Below are 12,327 nucleotides of genomic sequence, written 5' to 3' on the forward strand. Positions count from 1 at the left end.
ATGCTGAGCTTCTTGGGTACACTAAGTGGGGTGGGTGGGTGTTTGTTTACCTCTTTCCTCCCAAGGTGAAGGGAAATGACATAGCTAAGCCTGACAGGGTAGCTTACTCTGTGGTATCAACCCCTTCATGCATTAATTAGACTTAAGCATGTTGGTTATATGAGACTGATTATCCCACACTCTTGGATTGTATATTTTTAGATTCCACACTGGATTTGTGATTAAAAATTTGCTGTTAAGAAATGCAAACTATTAAAATTGTTGTAGCCTACCCTGGGACCTATGGGTGGATGGGTGGGTAGTAGCGATTATGATGATAATGTGAATACAATAGATTTGCCTCAGGATGAATATTCAAAATCATTATTCATAATTTCTGTAGTATTTTTCAGAAATATGGGGAAACATCTGCACTTCATCAGTATTTTGAAAAATACTGTAGCTGTGTGATAATTGTTAGCTCTCACACCTCGTTCACATAAAGTTATGCTAGTAATGCAGCTAGTACTAATACTGTATGCAGCTCAGCGCTGAAATGCAGGAGTAAGATAATAAAATACATTTCATGGCATCAGCTAGTTTATTAAGGCCATGACAAATTCACTCCACACACTCTTCCACCCAGAACTCTGTAACCTAATTACACAAAGGACCATTAAATATTAATGACTATAGACCTATCTTCCATAAATTTCTCTAATCTTTTAAAGTCATCGAAGAATATAGTTCTGTAGTTTCCAGGAGGACATACCAGGGAGCATAGGATTTTGAGGATCTCCTCTGCTAGCAGGAAGGGGTATTTTCCCCAAGAAGTCCCCTGCCAGCTCCCTTTTAAAGGGCCACACTATTGCCCCTCTGCTGTTGGTGCAAAGACAAATAGCATTTTAGGGTGGGGCAGACTGAAAGGCTTGCACACATTACAGTTCAGCCTTAGCTGTGTTAGATTGATGTCATGTAGATTTCCTCCCTTCCTAATCCCACATTCCAAGACAGGACTCAGCCATATAGTTACTGTGCCACACACTTCTACCTTGCCTTACCACAATTGCTGCTAAGGCTGATAGAGAAGAGAAGAGAGAATTCAATGAAATCTACTATTGGGGAAGCAACCTTAGTGACTGTCTTACAGGACAGCTGTACTTGACTTGATCTTTAGAGAAATACCACATCAACTAAGTAAACATTTGCTGGTTACCAAAGGCAGATTTCTTTGTACTTGCACTCTAAATTCATTATCAAAGCTTTATGGCTAATCCAGATAAACAGCAGGTATTTACTTCTCTCCTCTAATGGGATTCCGCTCTCTGTTCTTTAGTGATTGGCAAGCCTCCCTATTACTAGCCAATAGCATGTGTGGCAATTCTCTCTATGGTATTTCTTATATGGGTCACTTCGGTAGAAAATAACAGGCATTTTTAAAATGTGTATATTTTTCCATGATGTTTTCCCCTAAGTACACATTTGAAATCTTCTGCATTTGTCCTATAAATACATTATTGATGTCAGCAGCTATGTGACACGTATTACAACCAGAAAACTGATACAGTGTAGAGCAGGGGTCAGTAACCTTTTTCAGCCGTGGGTCGGTCCACCGTCCCTCAGACCATGTGGGGGGCCGGACTGTATTTTTTGGGGTGGGTGAATGAACGAATTCCTATCCCCCACAAATAACCCAGAGATGCATTTTAAATAAAAGCACACATTCTACTCATGTAAAAACACGCTGATTCCCAGACTGTCCGCGGGCCGGATTGAGAAGGTGATTGGGCCGCATCCAGCCCCTGGGCCTTAGGTTGCCTACCCCTAGTGTAGAGTTAAAAGAATAGCAAGTTTTAAAGAAGGCGAACTATAGCTATTTAATGCTATGCTTTAACATTGTACTAGCATGTGTAACTGTTCAAATAAACTGACAATCTGGTACTCCCTCTTTATGCTTTATATTTGGATATGGAGAGTATTTTGTGGAGCTCAAGGGACAGAGTGCTCTAGTAGTGGATAGACTTGGCTCATGACATACTTAGATCATGACAACCTGAGTTCAAGGCCTTATTTAACTTGTTTGCTGATCTTGGGCAGCTTAATTGCTCTCTACCCCTGTTTGTGTATTAGTCATAATAGGGTTGTTTTGAAATAAGTATTTACTATGAGGTATTTTGCAGCTTTAAAAATGATACAGAAATAAATATTTTCAAGTTCTACTGATTTCAACAGGATAACTAAATGCATGTTTATAAGTGCATGTCTTCAAATTGTTGTTGTTAATTATGTTTATAGACTAATTTTCAGGAAATATGCCTACCAGAGTGATTTCCAACAACAATTAAATCATTATGAACAAATTTAAATCATGCTGCACAGTTAAAATAAAGAGCACCTAGTACAAATAAAAATACAAATGTGGAGGAGGGGGGAAATCAACCAAAGTCCTGGGCAAAAAATATGAGTTCTTAACTGCTGGTAAAAACTCATAATGGTTGCTGCAAATATTATTTGGAGAGGAAGGGAATTCCATGGTTGGATGGCCTGTATAAATGCAACACCTCTGTCTCTGCCAGATCTCAGTGTCTCAATATAAAAAAATGTATGGCTGGATCATGTCCAAGATTAATGAGTATTTGTTAGTGGTTCCCTTTATGGCCTTTGTGAAATAACTGTTGCTTATCAAGTGTGTGCTCAGAACAAAATAACTTACACCAGTGGTGTGTTTTCAGCCTAAAAAATTCCTTTTGCTTCAGCATAGTTTTTCCTGACAAAATGCCAATAAAGATGTTCAGTTATTGTATGTTTGGAATGTAAGATATGTTTGGTTTTTGCCCACATTCAAAATATTTAATTATTTAAAATTAAAACCAACAATGACCCCATGGGACTTATTATTAATACATGCATCCTTGATAGAAAAGAACATTGTTCCACAACTGATAAATTAAAATAACTGAGTTGTTATTGTGTACCCTCGCTTAAACGTGTATACTGCTTTCCACCTAGACCGAAGGAACATATGCTAGGGTTTTTAAGTGAGCCACAGAATAACTTTTTCTAAATGCTATGGAGGGGGTTAGCAATCAGACGAAGCTCAAGTATTATTTATTAGAAAAATGTATTATGTACCTAAAACAGGGGTCTGCAACCTTTAAGACAAAAAGAGCCACTTGGACCCGTTTCCGAAGGGGGAAAAAACTGGGAGCCGCAAAACCATTGCGACATTTAAAACAAATATATCTCCGGAGCCGCGATCTGACAGCGGGCGGGAAGGTGACGGCGGGACGGTGCGTGACTAACGCACGCACCGCCCCCATGCGATGTCACAGCCAGTACAGCGCCCGCCACAGTGGAGAGTGTCGGGGCACACAATGCACCTCCTCCCCTCGCTAGTATCCGCCCCGGAGCCGCGGCAAAGGTGTAAAAGAGCCACATGCGGCTCCGGAGCCGCGGGTTGCAGACCCCTGACCTAAAACAAAGAACAAAGACCAGAGTTTAGAGTTTATAGTTGGCTGTGATGTGACCAAGAGCACTTATTATAATTTACTAAGATATGCTGTTGGCTTTAAGAATGTTGTAGTCAGTCATATGAAACTGGAGGAGAAACAAGCACAGGGAAAATAAAAGCAATAACAGCAGCTGTCACAGGTGACCTGTGACAGGTTGCTAGCAAAGCTAGAACTAGAAAGCAGATCTTTGGCTTTAATAATATTTTTGTCACCCAGTGGCCAATCTCGCTGATCTGCATCTTATATAGATGTAAGAAAGCAGCACAGATACATTTACATATCAGTGCCCAACATGCCCTTCCAGCTGACATTTGTTTTAAAGTAGTACAGGTGTTTGAGTGCTGGCACCACCAATGCGCACAATTACCGTACTTCTAGCATTTTTGCAATGCAAATAAACTCACAGGGATCTTCTGTTCCCAAACCCTGAAAGCTACTCTCAGCTCAAGGATCTATCACTTGAAATCTGCTGAACTTTCTTAGCTACACAATGCAGGCAATTGAGAGGTTTGCAATAGATACATCATGAAAACGCTGACATGTGAATGTATCATTTGCCTGGAATGGTTCAGAAAATAAATACAAGGGGCTGTGGATAATCTGAATCATTAGTAGGTAAGAATTCATGGCATGGCTAGTCGGAATGTAGAGGGAGGATTTGGATTATGGGATTTTGTATAACTGAGGATTGGCTGGTGGCAAAAGTAATAAAACTAATTCAGCAGCTTGATTGAAATTCTTTACTGCCCTAAATCTGGAGACCTAACACCCTGGTATGAATGATTTAGTGCTGTGCTTTTTCAGATCTGCTGATACAATCTAATATTAATGGCAGTTCTTAACACTAGTGGGAGCTGCACTTAAGGGGCAAAATGGCCTTCAAATGGGAATAATGAGAAGGAGGTGATAAATCTTAGGACCCCCCTCTGAGCAGGTGCTATCATTTGTTGCTATAGGTTCATGGACACACCAAAATAAGGGTTAGGTCCATGCATGGAATATGAAGTTAAGAGCTTGGGCATTCTTCTTTCTCAGCTTGTATTATTGTTCTAGTTAAGATTTCTTTCTGTATAATACACAGTATCTCTTAAAATCCACCCTGATTCTAGTAAAATCGTCATTTCAGATTCTCATTCTATCCTGCATGGGTTGTTGTCATGTTTTGCTTGACAATCTCTTGTCTCTAAGCTTAAGCCTATTTTCTCTATTCTCTTGATTTTTCTTCATTTGTGCTTTAATCATGTTACAGACATATATATTTCTATTTCCATTGTCTTTTGTCCCATGCAACATGGTTTTAGGACTTGTTACCTTTTCCCTTGTGCGGCCTCCCACTTGGACATTTAATTCACCTATTTGGTTTGAATCGCCCTATTTATGCTCATAGCATTCACATTTATTTTTCTGCCTCAGTGCTATCTTTCGTTCTTAGGTACCTGATGAGATGAACTCTATGAGAGTTTATGCCATCACTAACTTGTTAGTCTTGAAGGTGTGCCACATGATAGTTGTTGCAACAAACTAACACTGATACCCTTCTGGAAATATTTTCTACTTCTTACTTGTTACATACTATCTACCTGCACTCTTATTTTGGATTCTACAACATAATTTTATTGTGGTTTATTTAAAAAGATATATTTTGCTGCTGCTTCTTTTCATAGTCCTGGTGTGTTATCAGATTCTGACCTATATTTTTATTTATACGTTACTTCTGTTGCAAAGTTATTGCATAGATCCACCCACTGATTATTTTTCTTTCTTATTTTTCGACATCTTTATCTTATTCTCCCTTCTGCTGCTTGTATTCTTCTTTCATTGTTCTGGTCATGCTATCATCTCTTTATTTTCCTTTTCCTTTTCCCTTTCCCTTTCCTCTTTTTTTGCTACTTTTCAGTGCTAATAGCCACTTGTGGCCTTGCCACTTGTAATCTGCCTTTCTTGCTTTCTCCCTTTACTCTAGCCTCCTCTGCAGCCCCTTCATTCATTTAAAAAAAAAATTATTAAACTTCCATCTCCCTGTGCTCTTTCTTATTTTGATGTTTCCACTCTCCCAAATGTAAGGAACTCTTTTCCTTTATCTAGTCATTTGACCTCCTCATTATCCTACTTTAGAAAATTATTAAAACTTCTATATTCTCTTTTGTATTTCTTTTTTGATGTTCTTTTTAAAAATAATTATTTTAGTGCTATGTTAATTACCAAATAGTTCTGTGTTTACTCTCCTGCTTCCTTTTAATCTCACTCATTAAGTGGAAAATATCTCTTTCAAATCCCCTTTCTTTTTGTCTCATGTATCACAGATCATCAACCTACAGGCAGCAACTTGTACATTTTGTTCATGTGTTATAAGGCTATTCAGGATCTCCTTTCTTTCTGTTTCTCATTGATTTTTGGCAATGATGATAAAAATAACATCTAGCAAGTAACATCTCCTGCCCTTTCTCACTAACAGGGTTTGCTGTCAATTCTGCGCAAATTGAAGAGTGCACCAGACCAGGAGGTAAGAATCCTCCTCCTGGGATTGGATAATGCAGGCAAGACCACACTTTTGAAACAACTAGCATCTGAAGACATCACCCACATTACTCCCACGCAGGTAAGGAACGAGGCTTTTGGTGCTCAGCTAAATCTTGAAATTTGGAGGATGGAGAGGGAAGGGTGGCTACAAACAGAATCTGTCTTGCAACCAAAAATAAAATATAATATTTTTTATAAAAAAAATTAAAGCTGCTACAGATGTCACAACACCTATGTACTTTCCCCCCTTCATTTTCCTTTATTCCAATAGTAGTATACCCACAGTTCTGGGACTCATATAGCTTTTACCTCATGTAGCCACTTCCTAAGGCCATAGAAAGCTGCCTTATACTACTACTACTACTACTACTACTACTACTACTAATAATTTATTATTTTTACCCTGGCCATCTGGCTGTGTTTCCCCAGCCACTCTGGGCAGCTCCCAACAGAATATTAATAATAATAATAATAATAAAGCGATAAAACATCAAACATTAAAAGCTTCCCTAAAATGGGCTGCCTTCAGGTGTCTTCTAAAAGTCAAATAGTTGTTTATTTCCTTGACATCTGATGGGAGGGCGTTCTGCAGTGTGGGTGCCACCCTGAACACACACTAGAGAATGAGAAGATTAAACCAAGCTGCGTGTTGTTACATCCTTCAGTGTTGCAGTTCAGCACATACACGGTGCAGATATTTCACATGTATACTTCACTCTGAAACACACACAGTGTGTCTCTGTCCTCTCTACATGCACCAACTCTCCAGAGCTTTTTTTAAGGACTAAAGTATCTTTCATTAGTTGCTCAACTGACACCATCCCAATGTTGGCCAGTGGATGGTGCTAGAGATTGTATAAGGTTGGATCTCCTTCCCCCAGTCCTCAAGATGGAGCACATTGCCTATGAGATGCTCCCACGCCTTAGAGAAAAAGCCCACCCTCAGATTCCAAGCTTAAAGCCAATCCCCTGTATTGTGTGGCAGCTCACTGCCAGCCTGCACCACATCCTGTTTTTCCGGTTGCACTCTCCTTTCAGTTGGAGCTTTAATTGATGAAATGGGCCCTTCAGAAGTGCAGCTGTTGCTTCTAGTTTTCTCATATCAACTCACATACAGACTTCTGCTTCTCGTTAGCCTGCACATTGGCCTCAGCTTTCAGTAGCTGAGGCTTACTCCTTGCAAGGCTATGCGATTACTTCTTATCTGCATTGTTCTCTCACCTCCCACTGCACCTTCCTTTCTTGTTATGAGCTGCAACATACATCTTTATAGCTTTGACAGAAACAGACCCTGATCCATGCAAGGCTGCTATAGCCTTCACCTTGCCCACAGCCAATCCATCTGAATAGCAGCACGGGGTTTATTTTGTTAGGGTTTCCAGAGTTGTGATATATAAACTGTGACTGATGTGTGCCTGTGAATCTGAAGCCAGGCATCACGTTAACACCAGTTATACTTTATCTCTGCTTGTCACAGGGTTTTAACATCAAAAGCGTGCAAGCACAAGGTTTCAAGCTGAATGTGTGGGACATTGGTGGACAGAGGAAGATCAGGCCATACTGGAGGAATTATTTTGAGAACACCGATATCCTGGTAAGCATTGGCGACTGCTGAATTCAACATTAAATATCATAGTGACTTTAACAGCTAAGAAATACTGCAATCAAAGTCATTTGTTTTGCAGCCGTCAGCCAGTCTGAACATTCTTGCAGAGCCAGTGTGTGCACGTGAATTATGAAATCCTCAGAAACATTTATTTTTAACTGGTCTCTCAACAGTGTGCTATGTGACAGTTCCATTTGGTTTTGCCTTCCCTTTGAAGTAGCTCTGTGTTCCAGGCTGAAAAATATGAACCAAATTACTAGGTGCAATTCTCAAGTGCTTTTCTTCTTCTTTAGTACTCTACAAAACACACAGTAAGGGTGCCACCAAAGTACAACCACATTGCACAATTAAAACAACATTTTATGGAGCTCTTCCTTCCATGGCATCTTTTGAAGGACACTTATATGACTCCCAGATGCCATTTCCTTTTTGAATGTTCAAAAGTCTTCACAGTCATTATCTTAGTAATATTTATGACAACAGTCATGTAAGATAAATCAGTATTATCTCCATGTTGCAAGTGGTGAACTGATGCTAAGAGATTACTGCTGCCTAACTGGGCAGTCCAACTATCCTGCTATGCCAGATCTGTCACCAATGTGACATAGCTGCAATGCTGCTCTCAGCAGCAGAGGCAATGCTATAACAGTAGGTGGAGAAACCAACAGCAGTACACCAATGTGTACAGATAGTCCATAGTATCCCTGGAAATTCATTAATGACCCTCTAATGATAAGGTTCTACAAACAAGCAATTTTTTTTCAAGGGCTACACACAGAAAAAGGAGTGTCAGTTATAACATCATGCCAGCTCCATACCTCAGTGGAGAAAAACCCATGCTCACTCCATAATAGGTAAAACCTATTATGAGTACAGTGCTTCTGCACAGGAACTCATCAAAACACTCCAGAAAATACAGTCTTACTAGGGCGATTCAGATGCAGAAAAGGGAGCAGTATAGTTCCCTGTCTAAACAGCCACAGAAGCAGACGAGTGACATTGTGCCGCCCTGCCCCAGGTTTGTTCCACATAGTAGTAGTGTTCTATCAGCATAAAGGTTCTACTGGCAGTAATCCTGCTCACATTGGGGCTTATTGCTGGTGTATTCCCCTTGCCCTATTGGAATTTGGGATAGTAGCAATCACAGCCTTTCCATTGGGTGAAATTTGAACTGAGAACACATATCCCCTTCCCTGAGGTATTGTCCTATACCAGCTCAGACAGTTGGCTTTTTGAAGCACAGTTGAAGCAGCATTTAGAAGGCCTGCTAACCAGAGGATCAAGGAAGACAAGTCCCTTGATGACATTTTGCTCTTTGGCAAAGTCTGCTTGGCCGACAGCTTGCCATATTGCTATCATGGCTTCATCAGTGAGGCAGTAGTGCACTATTGGATGCAGAAAGGACTGGTGATGGGCAAAAGTCAGAACTGTAAAGGGCAGACTGAATACTTGGGTTTCTCCTGCAGACAGCCACGAACCAGTATCAATGGGTTGTATCCAGACTTTGTGTAAGCCTAGCACCCTGTGGAAAGGCCTGTTATATAGTATGGAGGGTGGCAGTAGTGGGGAGAGGGGAATCATCAAGAGTTGATCAGAGGCTGCCTACTTCGGTGGGGAGAAGAGGACAGAAGGCACTCTGTAGTGTGAGCAGTCTTTTACACATGCAGAGCCTGAAAAATCCTATATATTGATTTATATATTTATTTTCTATATAACAATATCAAAAGCATCTTGCAAAAACAAAATGTCCAGTTGAAACAATAAAAATGTACAGATAAAAAGCCGAAGGGCGGTTGTGACAGCAAAAATGAAATAAATCAAAGAAAAGCAGGAAGCATATAGGTTGCTCAGTTAAAAGCCCTGGAGAAAATAAAAGATTTGGACACCCCAAGGACACCAGTGTTGGTGCCTCACAAACCTGCCTGGGGAAGGGGATTAACAGGCAGGGCACTCGAAACAAGTGGTGGAGCGACATGGGTGGGGCACCATTGCTCTCTCAGCTTCCCAACACAGTAGGTCACTTGTGCTTATTGAGAGGGGAGGGGCAAGGTGTGGGAAGCTTGGCCCAGTGTAGGGTGGGGCAGTGGGAGCATTGGATTGGCTGCTCCTGCAGGGCAGTATCACCGAAAAGGTGCACTCTCCTGTTGGCACCTGTCTTAACATCTTCCAGCAAGGGAATCTTGAGGAGAACTTCCAAAGTAGATCTTAAAAACATACTCCAGTCTGGTAAAGAAGTGTATCACTGACACTACCGGGGAGGTTCTATGGAAGTTAACTGCAGGCTTCAGGACTCTGCGCCTTTCTTTGATAGCAGCAATTAACTGAACATGTTCCCAGTGCAGTACTGCAGACACATCCATTCAAAAAGCAGAGTATCTGTTATAGCTAGGATAAAGGATTGTGGGAAGGGGAACTGAGCTGCTTAGTGATTAAGATCATTTTACCAGTCCCCCTGCCTCCTCTTCTACTGAGGGGAGGTAGCATATGCTACCGAATGTCTGTAAATCCTGTATCTTGGCAAGTTTAGCTAAGTCATGAAGATTTCGAACAGGTAATCAACTATTCAACACATATATCTATGCAGTTCTTGTATAGAGACAAAGAGGGAAGGTGCTTTTTAAACATTCTTTATTTTTCAGTTTCTAAAAACACATATAAACAATCCCCATAAAGCCCCACTGCCCAAGAAAGGAAGAAGTAGTGTATGTTTAAACTAAGACCAAATGAACCCCCATCATCTCCAGTCTAGGAATCTCAACAAGAAAACCTTGACGTTTGCAAACACAAGAGTAGGCAAATTAATGTAAAATAAATTTTATCACTTCAATCCCTTTTATAATTTATGCCATCATTTGCCCAGATTTCCTTTATATCTGATTCACTTTGATTGCCTATGGGCATTCTTTCTTTTAAAAAAAACAAACCTAAATCCATGAGCAGGGGCATTCCCCCTTTCTGAACTATCATTTACAAAAATGTTTTGAAGGAAATGCTGGAACACAGAACCCAAACTAGCCCCGTGTGCCTTGGAAACAAGACAGCTTGCTTACTAAGATGCCTGTCTCTGCTCTAAACTGAAGAGTATTACACAAGTGAGAGGCCCCTCCAAGAATATTTTTAACACATGAAGTGATTGCACATTCATAAACATGCAGGTGTTCTTGAATGGGAGATACTCCAGCTACCCACACCTGTGCTATTTGGAAGCTATGCACAGTCAAATAAAGGTGTGTATATTTGAATGATTGCATATTCAGACACACACCTGCAGCTATTTGGCATCGAGCCTTCTAGTTATGGGAAGTAGGCACTTGACGTGTATCTACCTTGGTTGGTGCAGTGCTGTTCACTGTGGTATTGCCATAAGGTCTGCAGTCTCGAGTTGTGAATGGGATGCTTTTCACAAGTTACGCTTAGATAAGAGGTCCTTGGGGAACAGCCAGATGCTATAGGGGTCTGGTGGATGTTTCTGTAAGTGCAGCCTTCTTGTCTGAGGACTAAACCAGTGTTTCACCCTCACAACAAAAGTACCCCATTACTATAAACATTGTCTTCTTTGGGGTAATATACCATTTTGCCCCATGGCTGGTTCTGTAACTACTAACTATCCTAAGAATCAAAGTTGTTGAGGCTGGTTGCCAGGCCATATGCCCAAGTATTACAGTGACCCAGTTTTGATGAGCATATCTTAGCTTAATAAAGCTGAGATGTGAGTGAGCCTTTTGCCTAAGGTCATGGCCCCTTTCCTCCCTACCATTTTGACACAATTTCCCATAGTTTCCTGTTTTTTTTCCAAACCTGGAAATTATGGTTACTATCTTTGGAAAAACCCGGAATTCAAACCAACTTCAATATGTGGTCTACATTCCTGGCTTGTTACAAAGATGGTAACCATAATTTCTCAGTCTGGACAAAATAAGAAGACACAATTCATTAGAAAAGGGGAGCCAACATGGTGTCTTCTCGATGTTGTTGGACTGCAGCTTCCATCATTCCTGACATTTAGCTGACTGAGACAGATGGGAGCTGTAGCCCCACAATGTCTGGAGGGTACCACATCGCCTACCCTTGAATTAAAGATTCAGGTAGGTAGCCGTGCTGGTCTGACGCAGTCAAAATAAAAATAAAAAAATAAAAAATTGTCCAGTAGCACCTTATAGACCACCTAAGTGTGTTCTGGTATAAGCTTTCGTCTGAAGAAGTATACATGCACATGAAAGCTTACACCAGAACAAATTTCGTTGGTCTATAAGGTGCTACTGGACAATTCTTATTATTTTTATTTTTATTTGAATTACAGACTTCCTGCTTTAATTGCAACTCACATGAAGGGAGAAGGTAAATGACAGCCTGTTTCGACATGGCTTGTTCTTCTTTCAGCTTGTTAAGATATGACCATCCAAATGTGGCCATCTTATTTTCAGTTGGATAATATAAGCTAAAATTTGGGCTGAATGCATTGATTTTCTGGAATCTCTTCTTGCTGGCTGTAAGTTGTAAATGGCTAACAATAGCCAGGGGTAAGAAAATTTTCCATCCAACCCACAAAAAGGAAGAAGACATTATGGGGAGTAAGAAGATGCTGATGGGATATAAAGAGCTAGGTGACGAACAATTTTTCAAGGCCCCCTGCTTCCTCTTCTGCTGTGGTGTGGAAGTGCATTAAGTCCCCCCCCCACACACACACACTGATTATGTAATTATAGACAC

General features: G+C 40.6%; 2 protein-coding genes across 2 annotated transcripts in view; one reads left to right on the plus strand and one right to left on the minus strand.

Annotated features, from left to right (window-relative positions):
* SFXN2 (sideroflexin 2) overlaps positions 1 to 12,327 on the minus strand; it is a 112,890-nt gene that overhangs the window by 26,986 nt on the left and 73,577 nt on the right. The window lies entirely within an intron of this gene.
* Positions 1 to 12,327, plus strand: part of ARL3 (ARF like GTPase 3) — a 30,299-nt gene that overhangs the window by 2,427 nt on the left and 15,545 nt on the right. The window contains exons 2-3 of the mRNA XM_083505122.1: positions 5,947 to 6,090; positions 7,489 to 7,605. Of these exons, the coding sequence (XP_083361248.1) occupies positions 5,947 to 6,090; positions 7,489 to 7,605 (261 nt within the window). The remainder of the gene's footprint in view (positions 1 to 5,946; positions 6,091 to 7,488; positions 7,606 to 12,327) is intronic.

The sequence above is a fragment of the Podarcis liolepis genome (assembly GCF_965112155.1).
Source record: "Podarcis liolepis genome assembly, chromosome: 5".
Taxonomy (NCBI): domain Eukaryota; kingdom Metazoa; phylum Chordata; class Lepidosauria; order Squamata; family Lacertidae; genus Podarcis; species Podarcis liolepis.